The sequence below is a fragment of the Sorex araneus genome, chromosome 3 (genome assembly GCF_027595985.1).
Source record: "Sorex araneus isolate mSorAra2 chromosome 3, mSorAra2.pri, whole genome shotgun sequence".
Taxonomy (NCBI): Eukaryota; Metazoa; Chordata; class Mammalia; order Eulipotyphla; family Soricidae; genus Sorex; species Sorex araneus.
The window spans coordinates 83,913,472-83,937,166 of record NC_073304.1 but is presented as its reverse complement, the minus strand read 5'-3'; the positions used below and the strand labels follow the sequence as shown (position 1 = coordinate 83,937,166).

General features: G+C 40.2%; 1 protein-coding gene across 1 annotated transcript in view; it reads right to left on the bottom strand.

Moving 5' to 3' along the window:
- Positions 1–22,141, bottom strand: part of SPRED1 (sprouty related EVH1 domain containing 1) — an 83,594-nt gene extending 61,453 nt beyond the window's left edge. The window contains exon 1 of the mRNA XM_004609559.2: positions 22,008–22,141. Coding sequence (XP_004609616.1) covers positions 22,008–22,039 — 32 coding nt within the window. The 5' untranslated portion in view covers positions 22,040–22,141. The remainder of the gene's footprint in view (positions 1–22,007) is intronic.
- Positions 22,142–23,695: the final 1,554 nt, after the last annotated feature.

Here is a 23,695-nt window from a genome sequence, read left to right as displayed (position 1 = left end):
AATGTCCCCCAGCGTACTAGGAGTGACCCCTGAGCACCACCAGATATGGCCCCCAAACAACATATTCTCAGAAAATGCTGTAACTAGTGTATTAATCCACAAAACGATGCAAGTAAAATTTCAAAATATTTAATAATTACCACACAAATGAACAAGGAACCATGGCAAAATATTCCAAGTAAAAATTCCACTAGTTCAAATGAAAGGAAATTTTTGGTTGTTTTTGCTGGGAGGTGGGGATGTGCCATATCTAGAGGTACTCAAGCTATTTCTAGCTCAGTGCTCAGAAGTGACCCTTGCCAGTGTTTGGAGGACCATATGTGGTGCTAAGGATCAAAACGGGGGTGGCAGCAAACAAGGTAAGAGGCTTTATTTCCCTTACTATGTCTATTTCAGAAGTTTCTAAATTCAGTTCTGCAAATTGACTCTACCAATACTACCAGGAGTACTTTTTAAAAATACAGATTCATGAGGTTAGGAACATAGATCAAATGGTAGAGTACAAATCTGCCATTTGTGATTCTCTGGGCTCCATTTCCAGCACCACAATGAACGCCTCTCTCCTGGTCCCTGCCCTGGGTACTAACAGGATTGGCCCATACTATAAATAAAAGATGCCCAAGATCCACTACCTGACTCTAAAGGGATGAGGCTTGGCAAAACTGTATTTTAATTTCCAAAGTAGTTCTTAAAATATATTATATATAAAAAAATTAAATACATATATAATTTACATTTTATTTTTGGAAACAATATAAAATTTCAATGTTTCAAATTATTACATTTACACCTATGCCTTGATTAGTCTGTGAAAATAAAAGCAGTAATAAGTTTCTAGCTATAATAGGAAACAACGAAGTTTGAAAATATATAAATAAATCTCTGAAGCAGTATGTAACTCTGATGTGTAACTGTATTGGGGCATGATTAAACAAGTGAAAAGTTATCATGAAATGGCATTTAGGATAAATATATTTCCTATCACACTGGTGGCAGTGTATGGCCAGCTTCTATGGTTTTACATAATTTTTAAAAAGTTAAGCTCCAAGAAAAACACTAAATTGAAAACAAAAGTCAGATAAAAAAAAAAGCTTAAAGACCTTCTTTAAAAGATTACCTCTCCTGTTTACCATCTCCAATCACAACAGCATCCTTTCTACTCCTTAAACAGTTTATTTCCATCCCAGAACTTCAGCCCTTGCTGATTCCCTCACCTGAATTCTCCGAAAAGGATTTTAGTATCGGCAAATAAGAAGCCTCCTCAAAGTAGATCCACCCCATCTAAAGTTGCTCCAAGATCTAGCTTCCCATTCCCCTTATTTATTCAATTATACTACTTCCTTCTTGTTTTAGTTTTTGCTTAATGATTTTCCTCCCCACAACCTAAAATACATCATTTGCTTAGATCTTTAAGATATTTTCTATTCAGAGTATTTATGTTTCACATGAGCAGGAATCTTGTGTCCATAGCCACTATAGACAGTATAAAGCAGAATACTATCTGAGATGTTTTCACAGTATGTATGAAAGTTACATTCTTAGTCCTATTCTCAACATACCAGCATGTCTTATCTATGAGCCTCTATAAGGACAATCAATATTTTACAGAATTTTGGTTTGAAACAAGATTAAGGTGTCTTCTTTTCCCAGTCTCCTCCGTTTTTGCCTCCTCTTGAGCTCTCTTTATTTAAGAAGCCATTACCCTGTACGCGCTCAGATAGTTTTGTCTTGAGGGTAAACATCAGGAAACTACAGAAGCAACTCTATGGACAAAGAGAGGAACAAGTAACGGTTTATAATTCAAGGAAAAAACCCAAGGATAGAACCTTGCTCAATCATGCAGCTTTCAAAGAACACCTCAAATTTCAGTGATTGAACTATTTCCAGGAACCAAATGCACTGAGTATAAGTTGAAAATGAGTAGAGAGAAAGGGTGAAGTAAAATAAGGAAAATAGTTTTCACTGCCTTCCTGTTGCTCATCGACTGCTTGAGCGGGCACCAGTAACATCTCCATTGTTGAGACTTTTTTCTTACTGTTTTTGGCATATCGAATATGCCACGGGTAGCTTGCCAGGCTCTACCGTGCAGGAGAGATCTCAGTAGCTTGCCGAACTCTCCGAGGGGCGGAGGAATCGAACCTGGGTCAGCTGCATGCAAGGCAAACGCCCTACCACTGTGCTATGGTTCCAATGTAAGATTCTTTATGCAAAGGTCACTCCACCCAGGAAGTGTACATTATTTCTTCTCTCAAAAAATTCACAACAGCTTTCTGCCCAGACAAAACCCTGAGCAGCCACACACAAACGGCTCCTCCGTCCCGGAGCAACCATGATCCGGGAGACCCACTAACTACTTTCGGCACCCAGCAGCTTCTTGCAGAAATGCCTCTAGACTGTGAACTAAGCTACAGCCCCATGCCACCCCGGAAGGGGAAAGGTTTTTCTCTCTTGGCCTTTCCTTTCAGTGGTGGCGGCAGGATGACATCTTTTAGAGTCCACTAAACAGACGTATGAGCTTGCAGTGATGCGACTTCTGGCAGAAATTTCCCTGGACTTAATTGCTAAAATATCAGAAATCCAAAACTGCGCAACCTCATATGCTCTTCAGTCTCAGCAACGGAAAACAAATTATCATATGAAATGATGCCTTTTCAGCAGGTCTGACTGTTGGGGGAAAATTCCAAATAATAATAGCGAGTTTTTTGTTGAAATACTAAATGTAATCAAAGTAAAGAGAGAATAAAGTGAAAATCATCTGCCACAAAGGCAGGGTGGGGGGGTGATGGAGAGGTATACTGGGGTTCTTGGTGGTGGACCATGTGCACTGGTGAAGGGTTGGGTGTTTGATCATTATATGACTGAGACTTAAACCTGAAAGCTTTGTACCTTTTCTCAAGGTGATTCAATTAAAAAAATAAAAATCACAACAAAATAGTATGATTATAGGCTTTTCACACCAGGAAAAAGAGGTGCAATGGGGGAGTTCTATTTTGTTAGCTTAAAGGGGCTGATTATTCTAGAAAGGTACTGAGTGTTATCTTCCCCCCCCTCCCCTATAAAGGGGCAGTAAGAAAACTAAGTTCCAGAACCTTAGCTTCAAACAATACAAGTTGCAACATAGCATTTACTTTTTCTGTTTTAGTTTTGGTTTGGGGGCCACAGGCAGCTCCACTCAGGACTTACTCCTGGCAGATTCAGGGGGTCATACCAGGTGTCAGGGTTAAATCTGGGTCTGCTGTGTGCAAGGCAAGCTGTCCTACCATTCCAACTCCCATAAGGATCTATTTTATGAATAAAAACAGAAACAAATAGGCAGAGTCTTAACTTTGAAAAGTTTAATAAAATGGGACAATATTTTTACCTAGTTTCCACACCAAGATTCAAATACTAAAAGGGAGTTAAATTGGAGTACTGTATCAGGAAAGCTCTATCAGTTTGGAAGATGCTTTAAAAAAAAAAAGTAACAGTAATTTGCAATAGTATTCTTGGAAAAAATGTTTCAGAAAAATAATTCAGTAATGGGTATTTAAAACTTAATTACTACATCCCAAAATAAAATACTGGGGGCATTTTTTTTTTATAAATAGGTGAGAACTAAGGAGGTTAAAAACAATAACCTGTTTAATAGAGAAAGAAGGAAAAGAAAAATGAAGCACAAAAATTAATATTATTCTTATGGATTATTTCCTATCAATATGCAATAAAGTTGGTTGTCACCAATCTGCATTAGCAAGTAAAAAACTGAATAAACTAAGTATTTCCAACTCTTTGATGGTAAGAGAAGTGAAGTCAAAGGGAAACAAACTTGCTGTTCCCAAAATTGTGGAGAGGCAGATGAATAAAAAAAAAAAAAAATCAAAACTAGTCAGAGCAGAAAGCCTAGAACAGAGAGCTCTGCAGGAATCATTTCCTGCCAGGGTAAGAAAAGCTGTAACTGACAATCACTGGATGCTCAGTATGAATAACTCTAAAATAAAAACTTCAAAGGAACCCAGCCATCAAATTGTCTCACTTTTGTTAGCTTTACCTCAGAGAACTCTACAAGTTCTCACATTAAATATCAGAAGGAAAATCCCTTTATGCTTTCAAAAGAGGAAGGGGGAATGGAAACATTTTGAAATATAGCATCATTGTTTCCTTTAACATAGTTTGCCCTATAGAGAATTATTTAACTAGAGCCTAACCTGAAGTTTTATCAGAGGCCTATAAGTGTAGGAAAAGGGAAATACCCAATTACATCCATCAGTCTTTAAGCCATCAGTCTCACCTAAGAGAGGGTGGTAAGAGAAACAACTTAATAGTCCAGAGATACAGGATTACTCAAGACTCAGGGAGGTCTAAACAAGCTCAGGAAATCTAATGTACAGCAATGTGATTATAATTAATAATACAACAATATACTTGAAATTAGCTGACAGGCTAGATAGTAAGTGTTCTTTAAAAAAATAGCACTGTACAACCTAATATAAATACATATTATTTTAGATCAATACTTTACTTCACAAAGAATACCAACAATGACATCAAATACAAACCTAAACATAGACAATTTTAATTTATCAATTATACCTCAATGAAAATGTATGAAAAGACAGACCTAGTAGTAGTAAGACATTTCTGTACTTTCCCCACACTTTACTAATAGTTTATTTTTAGATTATTAAAAGTTTATAATAAAATTTATTAATGAAGTCAAGAAAAAATCACCAGGCATACCAAAAAGAAAAAACCTACAACTTATGACAAAGTATTAATATTAGATCATTCAGCTGAGTTTTCATGTTGCCTTAGATCTGAGTCTCCTGAAATGCTAAGATCTGCCTTCTATAGTTGAAGATAAATACTACCAAGCTGATTCTGAAGTTTATATGAAAGGAAAAGAACCAGAGAATCCAAGCTAATACCTAATGCAAACTAAGTAGGAGGATTGACACTACTCAATTTCAAATTTATTAGAGTCATCAGATAGTATAGTACAAGCAAATAATAGGCAAAGAGATCAATGGGACAGAACAGAAAGCCCAGAAATCATCTCATATAGATAGTCATTTAACTGTTATCATCTGAGGAAGTTTCAAGAATAACATAATGGAACAAAGCTAAGTGTTCTAAATAAATGGTGCCAAAACAACTGGACATCTACATGCAAAAGTGACTTAGAAGTTATTTCACTCATAAAAAAATAAAATGTGGTCAAGATCAAGGGTCAAACAGAACATTCTGCTTACAAAGCTTACAAATTTAGTTAAAATTTTCCTTGAGGCTGGAAACGATGGATATCCGTGGTAGAGCTTGTGCCTTACATGTTCAAGGACCTAGATTGGAGTCCCAGCACCACAAGATGCTCCAAGCACTATCAGTAGCCCTTGTGGCCGCCCAGCACCACTGACGCCAACAAACCACCAGGTGTGGCCTCCATACCAACAGTAACAATACAAATTAAATAAAACAAAAACAAAATTAGAACTCACCAAAGCAATTCATCATCATCATCCCCTTGATCGTCGATTTTTTTAAGCGGTCTCAGTAACATCTCCATTCGTCCTAGCCCTGTGACTTTAGCAGCCTCTCTTTACTCGTCCTTCCCAATGGTGCTGCACTGGAGGCTCTTTCAGTGTCAAGGGAATGAGACCCATCTTTGTTACTGATTTTGGTATGTGAATATGCCACAGGGAGCTTGCCAGGCTCTCCCATGAGGGCAGGAAACTCTTGGTAGCTTGCCAGGTTCTCCGAGAAGGAGAACTAAGCTATAAGATGTCGCGCAGCCGCATTTGCTTCTGGGAGCTTGGTTTTATAGTCTCTGGATGTTGGCCACTGATGGGATTACATGGGTACTGGGGAAGTTTCTGGGTGTGACCACCTAACTACTGGAAAATGGGGGATCTGGGCGGAAAAGACTCAGTCCCAATTCGAGTAGGCTTGGCTATCTCAGGCCTGGGGCCTGCACACCTGGATTCCTCTGCTGGTTCCTTCATACGTGAGGCTCGTCGGAACATTTGCAGAGGGGCCTTGAACATGGCTGTGGCTGGGTTCCAAAGGTCTTCGGCTGCTGGGGCTCTGCTCAGGGTCGGGAGGGAAACTCAACCCAAGCCCTCCAAGGGCCCCTGGTGAAAACAGCCAGGTGCAGGGACAAGAGACTCTGACCAAAGCAATTACTCAGATGCAAAGCTATTTCTTACCAAGACCTTTTTGGCTACATGACAATCTGAATAGTGCATTTATAGAAACTTTTATTAACCAGCTGCTCAGATTAATGAATTATTTGGAGGTGGGGAAGGTAAGTGGATGCAGGTATCTAGCTATGATCAGGGCTTACTATTGGTAGTGCTTAGGGGAACATATATGGTGCCAGCAAACCCACGTTTGCTTGCAAGACAAGCACCTTACCTGCTGTACTATCTCTCAGGTTCCTGAAGGTATTCTTAATACAAACATTATTCCATCAGTCTCCTTTAAAGGAGCAAATTACTTTTCCAAATTACACTGTCTATATTGTAGAAATTAGAAGTTAGTGGCATCAATGATCCCTAAAAATAAAAAGGATGTAATTTTCCTTAATATAATTAGACTGGGTTTCCCTGGTTATACTGTGGGAAAAATTGGCAGTGGATGAATACTGAATTAACAGTTGTGAGGCCAAAGTTCCCACTGAGACTCACACAATGAAACTCTCTTATCTAGGGAAGTCACTGAATTCATCCAGAATTTAGTACCTTTATGTGAGAAAAAAATTGAGTTGAGATGCTACTTAAAGTCTTTTTCCATTCTAAAGTTCTTTAACTTTATGAAATATCCAAAACCTGTAAAATGTTCCCAGGTAGTTCACCATGAATGTCATATATTATTTGTTGTTTACTCCATGGCAGGAACATTTAGTGTTTCTTTTTGAGGAGTTATGACTATTTAATATATTAATAAGTAGTTTATGATAAGGCAGTGCGATATAACAAAAATACTGTAGGGGCTGAAGCGATAGCACAGCGGGTAGGGCGTTTGCCTTGCACATGGCCAACCCGGGTTCGATTCCCAGCATCCCATATGGTCCCCTGAGCACCGCCACGAGTAATTCCTGAGTGTAGAGCCAGGAGTAACCCCTGTGCATCGCCAGGTGTGACCCAAAATGAAAGAAAAAAAACCTCTAGAAAAGATCTAACAATAATGGTGATGGTAGGCTATTCACATTTCAGGAGGTGCTTTGTGCACAGTTCAATGCTTAACATAAATTACACTTAATCCTAACAATAATCTTCCCAAACAGATATAACTATTCTTTTGTTTGTTTGTTGTATGTGGTACCAGAGATCTAACCCTAGTTGGTCACATGCAAACCTTGGTTGACCACATGCAATGCAAATGACTTACCTGCACTGTACTCTCTCTCCAGCGCCTTACTATCTTTGATTTTACTGATGTTAATTAAAGAAAAGTCAAGAATCACAAAACTAGTCACTGAACAGTATCTGGACAAAATAAACTCAAAAGCTCCCACGAGGTGTAAAGAATGCATATTCATCAAATCTTCAGGTTAGAACTAAATGATTCTGAAAGTATTAACAAAGTACAAATATAATGTACAAAATAAAAATAAAACAGCATGTGACAGTCAACTGTATAGAAATTGGATTAAAATCCACAATTTATTAAGCCCTTTGGCCTTGGGGAAGTTACTTATCTCTTTTCTGATGTGGATTATGGAAAAAAAAATTCTAATTCAAGATTCTATAGTAAGAACTGAAACTATAAATTGTTTGGGACTGGAGCAGTAGTATAACATGTATGGTGCTTGAAGTGCACATGGCTTTGGCCGGGATTCAATTCCTGGCATCCCACATGGTCCTCAAAGTCCACCAGGAGTGATTCCTCAGCACAGAGTCAGTGATCCCTGTGCCCCACCAGGTGTGACCCCCCCCAACAATTTTTTTTTTAATTTTTAAAAGAACATAAAGTTTGCTTAAGTATTTTAGCAAACAGATCATTTAATGGCTAGATAAATATTATGAAATGACGATATACTGAAATGAAGCACAAATAGATATAAATCTAACAAGATAAATATTTGGATTAATAGGTAACATTTATAATAGCCATATCATACAACCTACCTATAACCCTTAATTATATATTGAGGAAGGGAAAAGTCACATAAACAAACTTAAGTTTTCAAGACACTGCTCCCTCCATCATATATACATAAATGAAACATAACCAATGTCTAACATGTTGCCTACTCAGAGCAAGGACATAACGTGAAAACTGTATTTTGAAATAGCCTATAAGTGAGTATCTTCTGTTTTAAAATAGAGTATTCTTAGCAAATAATTTTTTTGGATGTATTTTAGATTGTGCCCTATTTTTGTTAGGAAAGACAACTAAACTATTGAAAAATACGTACAATTATAGCTACAGAAAAAATATATTCATGTTCCAACTTTATCACTTCTACCTGGCTGTTATGAACAAGACTCGGAAACTGTACCTAGCTTTTCTTTCTATAAAAGGGGGTTAGTATTGCCAATCTTGTAATGGCAATGAGCACACAAAGTACAAACACAACAGTTTGTAAATATTAAACTCTTCAACAAAAGGACTCACAATCGCTTTGGATAAATGGAATGACTCTTAGTGAAGAAAAAATGAGATGAACCTAGAACACCTTACAATTCTGAAAATCAAGTGCCCAAAAATAATAAAAAATTTCAAATGCCGTGAACATGATGGCACACTGAATAACCTGAGCACCAAAGTTATCAATGGACTATAAGTCATATTGATAGTAGAAGGAATAAGAGAAATAGAAAATCACCATTAGGTGAATACAATAATTGCTGCACACAGAAATCATGAGATGTTAAAAACAGCATATGACAGGAAATAAAATATTTACAAAAATTTCAAAGTATTTCCCCAGGAGTGTTTACTACAAAGATATTTTAGCAGCCAAAAAGTCTAGCGGACACTATCTTAACCAAATAATAAAATTCACTGGTATAATTAAGTACCACCAACTCTACAGTACTGTATTATCAAAAATTATTGAGTATAATCATAATTAAGAATGGTACAGAAGGTGATGGCATTTGGCTTGCACATGACTGACCCAGGAATCTCAGCACCCCATATGGTTCCGAGAGTCCCACTAGGAGTGTTCCCTCAGCAACCCAACTTTAGGCCCCCCCAAATCAAACCAAAATATAGTAGCAGAAAAGCTCTTAAAATTATATAGGCTGGTAAGAGGTGTAACAGAACAGTATGTTTACATGATTCTATTGCTGCTTGAACTGACCCATGAAATCCCAGTTTCTAGTACAAATACCTGAAAGGAAAGATATATGTAGCTCAATAGGTTCACATCAAGTTATTTGAAGAATTTGGAACCATACCCATGTTCTTCACCTAAAGTTGACATTAGTTTTATAAAAATATATGCTCTCTGAATCTTGTATCTGACTTAGCAATGCCACATCTTATTAAAGTGTGACTTTACTGAGTAAATTATAAATCAGTCATTTCTAAGCTCTCAGTGATAGTATAGCACTTGCCCAGCATGTGTGGTAATGCCCTGAGTTTGATCACCAGCACACATATCACAATAAAAGCTTTTGCTAGCGAAATAAAATAATTTTTAAAAAGATGATTTGGGGAACATACCCAGCAGCACTCAGGGGACCATTAAGCAGTGACAGGGATAAAATCAGGGTCTGCTGCATCTAAAGGCAAATGTCTTAATCTCTGTACTACCTCTCCAGCCCTAAAGGAGATAAATTTTTGAAAAAATACATAGTCTTATAAGAAATAAGATATCACTGATACAGTATTACAAATATATAAAGGCTTACTTAACTTTACCAGTAACTTCTTAATATTTGATCCATAGAGCCCGGCAAGCTACTGAGAGTATCCCACCTGCAAGGCAGAGCCTGGCGAGCTACCTGTAGCGGATTTGATATGCCAAAAACAATAACTGACAAGTCTCACAATGGAGATGTTACTGATGCCCACTCGAGCAAATCAATTAACAACGGGATGACAGTGCTACATCTTAAGTGAATCAATTAACAGATAGTAAATTTTCAATTTCCTTACACAAATTATCTTGCCATTCAAACTCAAAGTTAATCAAAGACAGCAGAAACTAGCTACTCTGTCAAATCACAAGACTACTCAACTAGAGATAAGCATCCCCTACAAAGGAGCTGCTTCAAAGTAAAGCAGCTTTTACTTTCAGCAGTTTTTCTTCTAGAAAACTTTTTTCCTAGTTGGAATCAGTATTCCAAGTCTGTCATTACAAATAACTCATCATTTATTTTCTAATATCAGATCAAAAACTCCTTGAGGCAAATAAGTGGGGGGTGAAGGTCACACTCTTAAGTGAAGCACACAAGATTGTGGTTTTTGCCTAGGATGACTGCATTGCTCAGTGTGTGCTCTTCCTTCCATGGTGCTTGTATGTCCTTTTAAAATGTGGTGCTTACAGGAGGTCATACTACCTTTCTGTAGTGCTTGCACATATCTGACCCTGATGTAGTCACCAGTAAGTTATTTATTCATCCCCATCTCCAAAATCTACCACCTTAATACCTAGAATGCTGTAGGCCTAAAAAAAAGTTAGTTCACAAGCCAGGGATGTGGTTCAATAGTATTAGTATCAAATTTCTGAGGTCCTTAATTCATTCCAAAATCCGGGTTTGAGGCCCTCTATTTCTGGGCCCAGAGAAAAAGCACAGGAGTTTGGGGCCCGAGTCCAAAACAAATGACTTGCCAGATTTAATGCTATGGGCAGCAGTGGGTAGGGCACTTGCCTTACACGTGGCCAACTTCAGTTTAAATCCTGGCACATGATCCCTCAGCTTTATCAGGAGTTACCTTGAAGCACAGAGTCAGGAGTAGGCCCTGATCACTGGCTGGGGGTAGCCCAGTGCCCCCGCCCCAAAGCAATTTTTTTCCTTTCATGTGGTATTCCAAAGCGTCCACGTTCTGAGGCCAGAGTGATATCACCACTGGTAAAGCATCGGCCTTGCACGTAGCCTATCTGGGTTCAATTTTGCCATCCCATATGGTCCCAGAGCTAAACCAGGAGTAATTCCTGATTGCAGAGTCAAGAATAATCCCTGAGCACTGCTGGGTGTGGCCCCAAAACAAAACAAAAAGATAGCTCCCATACTGATTCTGAGAAAGCAAGCTTCATAAATAAAAATGAAGATGTGTCCTTATAATTCTAAAATGTGCTCAGATTAAAAATGCTTTAATAAACTCTAGAAATATGCTTTTATAACTAATACTCAAAATTAAACAAACTAAACAATCAGCTAGATTTGGATATTTTAGTATTTTGCCCCACATTAGTTATAGTTACGTATATTCTAATTTTAACTCTGAACACAGAAAATCTTCACAATTTTCTGCTTTTCTGTTTCATAAGGTCTTTTAAGTTTTTCTGAGAAAATGCATTTTGACTTTTAAACTGAAACAGAATATTCTTAGCAGGGTAATAATCCTTTTTAAAAAGTAACTCTACCTTCAGGCTAAATGAAAATAAATGCTAGATTTTATGAATATAGTAACTTTCATCTCAATAACAATTCTTTTTAATATTCCCTTATCTCTAATCAAAAATTGCTACTGATGGAAGGAAGGGTACATTAATTTTAACATCCCTGTAAAGTAGGCTCAGTTATCCTGGTTTTACAAATAGAAAATCAAGCACAAAGCCAGACACATGACTTGCCAGATTTAGTGCTACAGGCAGCAGGATGTTAACTGTGAATATCAAGTTAAGGATAGAAAATTAATTTGTAAATTTTTATTTTCCAAGGTCTCTCTATAATTGCAGTACCCCAAAATACATAAAAAAACTTCTGTCAAAAACAAAGTAGTTTATTTGGATAAAGACCTGACCAAAATCAGCCAACATCTGGGGTAGTATCTCATAAAATTTTAAAATTCTCATCTAGGTAATTAATTCATATGTCTACTCTTCAGTTTCCTAATCCCCAACATCCCTTACCCCTGATAAGACCACTATTAGGAGTGATTAATTTCCAGTATTCTCAGCTCCTCCCAGCGAAGTCATTCCTTTTTCTTATCTCTTCAACCCCCTCTTTAACTTCCAATTCCAAAACTTTTATTCCCGTTCTTTGATTGTAGAGGCAGAGGTCAACATTCATATTCCCAATGTAAATCACTCATCACACATTTATTTTAAATACACTGATGCTGGCTCAGGTTTTTTCTTACTCAACTTTTGATACCAGCCCAGCAGCAAACTGAACATCAATATTGCTAACCTTTCTGGTATTAGCTCCTCCATACAAGCCATCCATTTCTACTTTAATCTTCCCTCGCATGCCGTGATTATGGAGTCTCTGTTCTCTGAGCAAAACCCATTTTTCAGTTTCTCCACTTCCATTCTAGATGTTCTTGAATTTTAGCAAAAGTTTCAATATCAAACATTTATCAATTCTGAGTCTATTACTTCAATTTCTTTTTTAACTTTAGACAGCGATTTACAATACTATTAACAATAGGGTTCATGCAATCATATCAATCTTATTCTTTAAAATATAGTCTACTGTATAAGATGTAGCATAGTATAAATATGCAATTTCAATTTCAGCCATTTCAATTTCTGCCGTTCACACCCTTGTGAGGCAGTGGACAAGTTGCCTAAGCCTCTCTCAAGACTGTTATCTCATCTGTAACTATGGATAGCTCTCAGCTCACATGGTCTCACCAAATGGATTAAGCAACCAGCAGTAAAAGTTTGTAAGACTCGATTATCCTGAACTACTCAATTACTCAACCATTCCTCAAATTTTTCTCCCTCTCCACTACTAACACCTTGTCCCCCAAAACTCATTCTCCTAACTTCCCCACAAATTATCTTATTCTGTTGCTGCCACTTCATCACTTCATCACTTCATCACTTCCCACTTTACAATATTTCTTCTCTGTACTCTTACCTCTTTAGACTTTACAATCTTTGATGTCTCTTCTGCACGAACCTTAACATTGCAGTTTCTCACGATTCATCTCTCCATCACAGTTAAATATTCTCCTTGAATAATTTTCTACCTTCAACAATATTACATACACTGAAGCCATCACCTCTAACTCTAATCTCTGGGCACCAAACCTGTACTTGAAACACCCATGGGACAAATTCTAACTTGATATATAACAGACACTCACAAATTAAGATTAAGGTTGTTATTTTGCCATTAAAGATCTCTGCTTTCCTGCACTTCATTTAAAAGTATCACAGCAGCCCAATTTTTAATGTTGAATTCATCTTAACCCACACTTTCTTTCCTCTTAAGTCCAGTCAAGTAATTGTATTGCTGGGTATGCCTCACAAATCCATACCCTAGTTTCAAATACCTAATTTCCAGATGCTTCTCCCCTTTATTACACCTTCCTCATTAAAGAACTCATTTTCTTCTCTCTCATATCAACTAACAGTTCAAAGGAGCCCCTGTTTTCAGTTTTCTATAAAATATCCCAGTCACAATTAATCTACCGAATGATAAAAAATTAAGTTCACTATTTATAATCATCATTACTAAGACCTGTGGTGAGGCATGAAGGAGAACTTAAATTATGTCAACGAACTAAGTTTCTTGTTTGTTTGTTTTTGTTTTTAATGAATCTCTGTAAGAGAGACCATTACAAAGCTGTTCATGATTGGGTTTCAGTCATACAATGTTCCAACACCCATCTCTCTCGACCAGTGCACATTTCCTACCACTGCACATTTCCTACCACCAATGTCCCAGTTTCACTCCCCTATGGCAGGCACCTTTCTTCCTCTCTCCTTTTGTGCATTATGGTTTTCAATACAGGTGTTAAGAGATCATCACGTTTGTTCAGAATGTTCAGTATTCTTATCGGGAAGGTACAGCTGGAGTAGCTTTTCTTAACTGGGTGGCAGCTTTGGGGTGTGGACGTGACTGCCAGAGCTTCTGGAGGTACAGCGTACATTTAAAAATGTGTATCAGTACAGTCATAATTTATTAATTTTACACTGTATTTTTAGCAATACTATAGGACACAACACAGAGAAAGTCTGTTACTTGTAAAATACGCATTTATTAGATATGTCTGATCATATGAAGTGGCAATTGCAATAGTAAATGCTACTGGGAAAATAATTATGATCTTCACTCCACGTCAGAATCATCTCTGAACAATACCTGTTATACCGGGGGGCCAGAGTGATAGCACAGCAGACAGGGTGCTAGCCTGGCTTGCAACTGACGCAGGTTGGATCTCCAGCATCCTGTGATATGTTGCCTACTCTCACTCCATCCCTAGCACTGTCAGGAGTGATTCATGAGAATCACTCTCTCCCTGCAGCAGAACCAGAAATAACCCTTGAGCACTGCTGAGTGAGTGTGATCCAAGAACAAATTTAAAAAGTAGTAATAGCTGCAATATAGATAAGATTTAAAAATGAAATCAGACTGCCATTAAATTTTAATTTCGATTACTCTTGCTATTACTTTACTTTTCGCATTCCAATTATGGAAAGAAAATATCTTCCAAGATCATTCAAAAATATCTCAGATACTGTATAATACCCATCAGTCAATCCTACATTTATGAATAAGAATGACATAGCAAAAATGAATTTCAGAAGCATAATGAAAGCACTTAGGAACTTATAGCTTGAATAAGTCATAGTTGATCATTCAACAGCTTTGTTTTAAATTAAAAAAACTTAAAACCTAAAATTCTGAGAAGCAGAAAAAGCTTATTAAACTTCTACTATAGACTTATAAATTGTGAGCATTACATATTAGACTATTTCTACAGCATTTATGATTACTTATTTCTCTCCCTAATCTTTACATATAATAAATTTCATAGATTTTTCTCACACTGATCCATACTTAGACTCTTGAGATAAACCTAGTTTTACTGTGAGGCTTTGTTTTCAGTTCACTGAATTGGGTTTGACTTGCCACTACTTGAAAATTCCTAGCCATTATCTCTGAATATTTCCTCTACTCCATTATCTCTTTCGGAACTATTAGCTTCATGTTGAACTTGTTCCTCTTATCCTTGGTGTTTCTTTATCTTCCTATTTTCTATCTTTATCTTTGGGTTCAGCCACTTGGCTGCAGTCTATGTAAAAGGAGATTTCAACCTTTTGTGCCACAGACATCTTTGGTAGTCTTGTGAAGCCTATGTTTTCCTTCACAAAGCAATATTAAAGGTGTGAAAGAAAACATGTAGGATTACCAAAACATACACTGAATTGAAATAATTACCAGTTACTTAAATTTTAATACAGCAAAATACTCTTATTAACGTTTTAGTATATAAGCTATGACAATGCCTTAATTACTATAGCAGTATCACATTGTGATAATTGCTACTTCAAGGCAGGTATCCGTAACATCAGAACATGTTATCTAATATATCTGTAATATCGTAATAAAGCTATCAGTTGTACTATAGAAATTATTTCTAGTAATGTAATGGATTGAAAATTGTATCCTTTCAAAAAATGGACTCCTAACTTCCCTAGTCAGTTCTTCAGAACCATGACCATACTTGGCAAGAGAATCACTGTGGAAGTACTATTAAAAGGTAACCTGAAATAGGATGGGCTCCTAATCCAATGATTGGTGTCCTTGTAAAAAGAGAGATGCACAGGAAGAACACCAAGTGATGAAGGTAGATAAAGGTATTAACCAACTGCAAGTCATCAAAAAAAGTAGTCAAAAGTCCATGAACCACAAGAAACTACAGAGAAAAGGAAGGATTCCCTAATGAGTTTCAGAAGGAGCCCTATCATGTTGACTATCAACAACATGGCTGTGGCCTTCGAAGCAATAGAACTTTAAAATTAATTTCTTATTAAGTCACCTATTATATCACACTTTGTAAAGGTAGCTCTAGAAAACTAGTACGACTGCTGTCCCACACACATATTGCTGCTATGACTTATTGTAATTTCCTTCAATTATGAACAGAAATTTCAGTAAGACACTGGGGGGGGTGGGGAGGAGGGAAACCAACTAAATCCTATTTTTTTTGGTTTGGGGGTCATACCCGGCGATGCACAGGGGTTATTCCTGGCTCTGCACTCAGGAATTACCCCTGGCAGTGCTCAGGGGACCATAGTGGATGCTGGGAATCGAACCTGGGTCAGCTGTGTGCAAGGCAAATGTTCTAACCGCTGTGCTATTGCTCCAGCCCCAATTCTATCATTTTTATGTATAAAGCAATTTAACATCTTATTCTAGAATCCGTTAATGAGCTATATTTAAAAAATTAGTTATATCAATCTTATTTTGTTATTAATTCAATACATTCTGAATGCTGCAAAATCATCTTGAGATTTGTAATGCCTTTGGTTCTAGACCCTAAATGAGATTATGACACAAAATATCATAAACTGACCTAAATGAAAACTTTTTTATTAAATGATCGTTTGCTAGTAGATTAATATATGCATAAATAACCAAATATTTATTTTTAGCATTTTTGGCCAATAAATACTGCATGATAGATGTTAACTTGTTTTTGTGTTTCTTTTAAAACTAAGCAACTTGCTATTTGAGATCAATAACCTTTTGCTCTTTTAGCCAATCAGAGGTCTTCCTCCCCACTCCCAAGAGCTCCTCAGGGTCAAAGAGATACTCTAAGGGTTGAGGCTCTTGCTTTGCACATGGCAGAGCCCAGTTTAATTCTCATCGCTATGTATGGTGGTCCCTTGAGCAACAACACCAAGTGTGGCCTAAAAACCAAAAAAAAAAAAAGAGAAAGAAACACGACAAATTTGTCCATCTGTGTACATATTTATCAAAGGCTTGTGTCTATTAGCCCAAAGTTAGGTACAAATATGCCAATTATTTTCAAATTTAACTTATTAAAAATTCATGCTCCTGGGGGCTGGAGCAATAGCACAGTGGGTATGGCGTTTGCCTTGCATGCGGCCGACCCGAGTTCAATTCCCAGCATCCCATATGGTCCCCTGAGCACCACCAGGAGTAATTCCTGAGTGTAGAGCCAGGAGTAACCCCTGTGCATAGCCAGGTGTGACCCAAAAAGCAAAAAAAAAAAAAAAAAAAAAAAATTCATGCTTCTACCACGTCATCCTAACAGATCTCAGGTCTTTTATTTCCTTTAACATGTCAGAAACAGCAGTATATTATAATCTATTAACACATACGTATTCTATGAACCTGATGACTTGCAAATATCTTATTACTACATTATTTTAGAGTAATTTAGCATAAGAAGGATCCACAACAATGTTTAACTCAATTTCTTGATTTCCAAGTGATCAAATTAGGTTTACAGAAGGAGCCACATGTCTGGAATCACAGAACTGCTAACAGCTGGGGCAAAAAAAGCATCTTCCAATTCTAAGTTCAATGTTCTTTACCTTCTTCTACCATAAAAGTTGGTAAGAACAAATAAATTATCTGCAACTGCCTTTTGCATAATCACTTTAATCTTATTCAAAAGTATTTCTTAAGGGGCTGGAGAGATAGCACAGAAGGTAGGGTGTTTACCTTGTATGCCACCAACCTGGGTTAGATCCGCAGCATCCCATATGCCCCCCACCCCAAGCATGGCTGGGAGTGATTACTGAGTGCAGAGCTAGAATAACCTGAGCATTGCTGGGTGTGACAAAAAAAAAAAAAAAAAAGGTGCTCCCTCCACCAACCAAAAGAAGTATTACTTAAGTCTGGTTGCCTAAACAAAATTTTGTTTTTCAAATATCAATTTTATGGGGCTGGAGTGATAGCACAATGGGTAGGGCATTTGCCTTGCACATGGCAGACCGAGGTTTGATTCCCAGCATCCCATATGGTCCCCTGAGCACCGCCAGGTGTGACCCAAAAAGCACTGCACTACAGCACTGTCATCCGTTGTTCATCGATTTGCTCCAGCAGGCACCAGTAACGTCTCCATTGCGAGACTTGTTACGGTTTTTGGCATATCGAAACATGCCATGGGTAGCTTGACAGGCTCTGTTGTGTGGGCAAGAGACTCTCAGGAGCTTGCCGGGCACTCTGAGAGGGGCGGAGTAATCGAACCCGGGTCGGCTGTGTGCAAGGCAAATGCCCTACCCGCTGTGCTATCGCTTCAGTTCAACCCATAAAGAGAAAAATGAACTTCATCTAGGTTTAAAAAAATTAGTAATATCTTAATTGATAATATTTTTTCTTTAAAGAGAACTGGAGAGACGCAAGTCAAAACACTCCATTTAAAATCCATTTCTAGAAATCTCAAGAAAAAATATTAATAAATTTGGATAAAGAAATAACTCAGGATCAAATGAAGCACTGTTTAGAAATAATAGAAATATCCAACAATAATAAACTGATAAACCCTAGAGTATGTTATACACTGAATACCATGTAGCCATTAAAAATCATGCCCTATTGCATGATGGGATATATTCACAATACATTAAGCTCTGATGTACCTACTATGCAATTCTGGGATGTTGGGAATACATGTATATACAATACAAACTATAAGTTACACATTCAAGAAGAGTTTATCAGAGTTTGACACATAGTAAAAATCTAATACAGAGGATTCATCATCATAGCAAAAGTCTGATTATGCACAGAACATGTTATCAAAGTGGTAGACATCCAAATCAATTATTTTATTTACTTCAAAGACAATTTTGCACGTTATTTGAAATGAATTATTACTGGTAAATGGAGAGAATTTTTTCCAATGGACAGTTTTAAAGCCGTTCCTACAAGACCTAAGAAGCAAAGCAAAATTCAACCTTCCCCAAACAAGACATTATATAACACAAACTACCACAAACTCTTACACATTAAATAAAGGCCTCAATAATTCTTGATTAAATACACACTAATATGTAGCATTATGTAGAGCCAGAATTCTAAGTTACTTTCAAAGTTAACAGAGCATGTAGTAGAGGGTTTCAAACCAAGGTTTCTTAAGGCCTTAAAGGTTTTTTAACCATAATGACTTAGAAAATTACTATTTCCCAAGATACAGTGATTTTCACTTCTTTAAAAGGTTGAAATGAAGCGAGAAAAAAAACTGGAGTAGGAAGCAATCTCTAGTATAAATTCCTACTGTGACTTTTAAATTTTTTTTTTAAAAGGGAAAAAAATATACAAGATCCAAATTAAATCTTTATAAGGCAGTTTTACACTATGATAAAATTTTAAGGATGCCTGGTGTAATAAAGCTCTTTAGTTTCTCCATAAACACACATGATTTACCTAATAAACTGACCTTTCAAAATACTCCCTACTGAAGATATATAAATTATTGAAATAAAAACATTATAAAAAAATTCCTCCTGTCAATGTACAATGTTGATTCTAATGAAACTAAATATCAAATGAAAATATCACTTTCTAATATTAAAAAGTAAGTAAAACCCTCAAATATCTTCCCCGCAAGAGGGAACACCTCATGGGGCTGGAGCATTCACACAGCGGGCAAGGCATTTGCCTTGCACGTGGCAGACCCGGGTTCAGTTCCCAGCATCCCATATGGTCACCTGAGCAGCGCCAGTAGTCATTCCTGAGCACCTGAGCCAGGACTAACTTCTGTGCATTGCCTCGTGACACCCCCCCCCCAAAAAAAAGCAAAAGAGTTAACACCTCATAATGAAACATGTTAAAACCAATTCCTGTCCTACCAAAACAAACATACCAAATGTCCAAGAAAACAATTATAAATAAAGTAGGATGTGTGTGTGAAAATGAAATTTTAAAAGTCTGGGGTGAGGAAACTTCCAAGTTGTCCCAAAGTAAGTATATTAAGTTTTTTAAAAGGCCATTATTTTTATAAACCTAAAAATGGTCATTCAGTACTTTAAATATCAGTATCTTGGGATTTAAAACATTGGTAAAATTTTTTTAAAAAATGTAACAGCTGCATCACCCACTGACAGCACTACCTCCAAAACTTGCACTCCTTTCAAACTCTGGCAAGTAGTATAAAAGTAAAACAGTCAGAAACAATGTATTTTACACGTATGTCAGTTCAGCCCCTCATTTGTTTTTTTTCTATTAGCTGTATTATCAAGGAGATATTGGATATTTTACTTTAAATGATACTCAAGACTTTTCCCATCAAAAACATAAGTTGATGTTTTAATCAAAGTTAATTTCCTAATAGAACGCAGTAAAAATCATCGTCATTTCGTACAGAATTGCTAGCAGTTTTTCTCCTAAGGAGGCGTTATCTGAGATACTTCTTGATCTCTCCAAGTAGGTCTAATCTGCGGAAGGCAGTCAGACAGTACAGCACTGTGAATGGACAGCCAGGTATTTTATGAATGGAGACGATCACGTGATCCCAGCACCTCCCCGAACTGATATTTCCCACATAACTGTGTCAACATTCTGAGAACAGAGGTAGCTGTTTGTGTGTGCGCTGTGTCTGTGAATTTAACCTGTAACTGCGAGCTCTCCTTACTTCCGCAACTTAAAAATCGACAAGACAGATGGCTAAAGCCTCAAGTTTTCTTTCCCTGGAAAATCCTTTCAAGATGTCCAAGGTGATGGATGCTTTAATTTTTTTTTTTTATGAATGAAGAGTGTGCTATGCAAATGAGAGCGATTCACAAAAAAAGAGAGAGAACATGGCGGCCACTTCTGCTTCTCGACTGCACTGACACTGCAGCAATTCTACCTTCTCCCACACCCGCCCGTCAGAGGAGTGAGCGTCGCGGGGGGAGTGGGGGAGGACGCTGCTAGGCATTTCTCAAAGCTGTTTTATGTTAAACAGGCCTCGGCTTCGGACTTTAAAGTCCTATCAAAAAGGTATGACTTGAGGAATGCATTTTATTTAAAGGAATGCATCCCAGGGCGAATCCTAACTCACTCCATGCGCTCCCACCCTCCCCTCCCCCTCCCCCAACCCCCCCGGACAAACAAAACTTGAACTTCACGGCAAAGAAGACGGCGGCGGATATTCGGCGTGGAATTAAATCCCGTCTCAATAGAAAACTGGGCGCGCACCGTTTCGCCCTCCCAGGCAGCTGTTAACGTGAAAGCAGTGCGTTTTTTTTTTCTTTTTAACAAAAAAGCAAAGATTCCATTTGGAAAATAGGACAGTGCAAAAAAAAAAAAAACAAACCAAAAACTTAAACCGGGAAGCCGTCTAAGTTAATGAATGGAGGCAATGTAAATACTGTTAAAAATCAACGTAAAACCATGTGTTCTAACACGGGTTGAGGGGGACACAAACTGGCGTCCACAACTCTTCCGTGCTCCACAGAAAAGTCAGATCCAGTATTCGAAATGGTCAAATACAATTAATTGTTCAACAGCTCCCACACCCCAGGGGGGCCTTAATCCTATTAAACTCTAAAAATACTTCCGAGCCCCATTTGAAAAAACAAACAAACCAAACCCCCCCCACAAAATCCCCCTCCCCAAAAGAACCTATAGTCGTAAGTTTAAAAGACTGGGGGGGGGAGGGGGCAGGCTTAATCGGTATTTAAGAGTCACTGACTCATCGAATTAAGATTCAAGAGCAGTTTGCTGCAGGAGGTGCTCCCCCACTTTAGTTTCCGAGAGGAACGTCTCTCTCTGAAGGAAGCAGAAGCAGCAGGATCTCTGGGGTGTGTTGACTAGGGGTGCTTAAGTGCAAAAAAAAAAAATTATACAGGACAGGGGGGCTTTTCCAGGCAAAGGGCTCTCCCTCCTCTGCCTCCACCCAGCTCCACCTCAAGGACATGCAACTGCCATCGCACCCCAACACTTCATAATGTCTCCCCCGCGCCGAAAAATGCAACTAAAATTGGGGGGGAGGGTTGTTTGCTCCCATGAAATAAAATGGCTTAAGAAATCAAAGATTGTGTCCAGAACAAGATGCACGGAACTCTGCAGGGCTGCAAGCTTTCCGGGCCCCCAAATCTCAGAAGGTCGGGGGAGTGAGTGGTGCTGCCTACGAAGGGGAAAGCAAAGACTGGGGTCGGGGAAGGGGGGGGTGAGTGAGGGTGGCCAGGGGGCTTCGAGAGCAAGCTAAGAGGCACTTACTCGTTGTCAGAAGTCGCCGTCTCCTCGCTCATCTTTCCCTCACCGTGATCCGATCTGGAGATGGAGGAGCAACAGCAGGAGCAGCAGCAGCACCGAGGGGCAGGAGGCAGCGGCGGCCGGGGGGGCGCGAGGGCAGCGGCTCAGGGGCCTCACCATGGTGGATGCCTCACCCGGAACGGTGCCCCCCCAGCCGGGATCCCCGGCCACCCCCGCAAGGGGGTGGCGGCAACAGCCTCCGCCGTGGCGACCCCAGCCTCTTCCCTCGCCCGAGTGTCCAGCCACGGGATCCGAGGAGGCCGGGACGGGTCGGCGGAAAAGGGGGGCGGAGGGTGGGGGGGTGTAAGGAAAAAAACAAAAACGACAAGCGAAGAGGGTCGGCGAAGGCGGCGGTGGGGCGCCGCTGGTCGGGCCGCTGGGGTGGAGTGCCACGGGGTCCGGTCAGGAAGCGGCGGGCGGCCGGCCGGACAGAGCGGCCGGGAGCTGAGGCGGCGCTTCCCTCCCTCAGGGATGCGGCGAGGAGGAAGCGGCGCTCCGCTCGGTGGGGGCCGGCGGGGGGGTGCCGAGCCCGGGCTCCGGGCGGCGGCGGCGGCGCGGTCCCGCCGGAGCCCACCCCACCATCTCCCGCCCGAGCCCGCCCGGCTGCCCGCTCAGCCCCCGGCGGCGGCGGCGGCGGCGGCGAGCGGGCCGGTCCTCAGGAACGGGTTGCAGCCGGCGAGGGCCCTGGCGGCGGCGGCGGCGGATTCCTCCAGACACGCTCCAGCCGGGACGACTTCAGAAAGGGGAGGAGGGGGCGGCGGCGGCGGGGAGCCTGGCGAGGCGGGAGCAGCGATCGCCCCCACCCGGGCCGGAGAAGAACGGGTGCGCCCGCAGAGGCCAGGTCCGGAGACGAGGCGGGAGGGCGAGAAGAGCGGCCGCGGGTCCCCCCGCCAGACAGTGCCCACCAGCAGCTCGGCGGGCCAGCTCCTCACGCCCGCCTGAGGGGAGTCGCGAGGGGGGCGGCGGAAGCGCTCACGCCGCCCGCTCCTTCCGCCGCCGCCGCTGCTGCCCGAACCGGGGGCGCCCGCGGGAGCAAGAGGCGAAGTAGTCCCTGGCGACTTCTCCCGGCCGCTGCTTTACACCCCCCCACCCCGCCCCCCGGGGGGGGCCACCGCGGGCGCGGGGAGAGGTGGCCGAGCAAGGCTGCCTGGACGGGGAGGGTGTGTGCTAGAACGACTAAAAGCTGCGGCCTCCGGGCGAATCACTGCAACTCGAAGTCGTGTGCAGCATAGCAAGTTTCAGGAAAGTAGTTCCCTCCTCCCTTCATTTCCCAAATCGTTGTTTGAGCCGCCGAGCGGGGAAAGGAGGGAGGCGGAGGGATACGCCAGGCCCTGCGCTCGCTGTATGCGTGCGCGCGCTCCAAACTCTTGGCACGCCGCGAAAGGGGGCGGGGGTGTGAGCTGCACGGGGAGCTGCCTGGGAGGTTGCATTGTTGCGACGCCTTACTCCCCGTTACTTGCTTTGGAATATCCGCGTCGTTCGAACGGAGAGATTAGAACTGACACTGTGCAGAGAGAGGACATTTGGCGGCCACCCGCTTCTGCCGTGTGTGAGTGTGTGTCTGTGTGTGTTTTTCTGGCACAGCAAAGAATGGAACTGGCACGAGTTCATCTTGAGTTGGTGGGGGTTAGAAGGAGGGACTGTACAAAGAG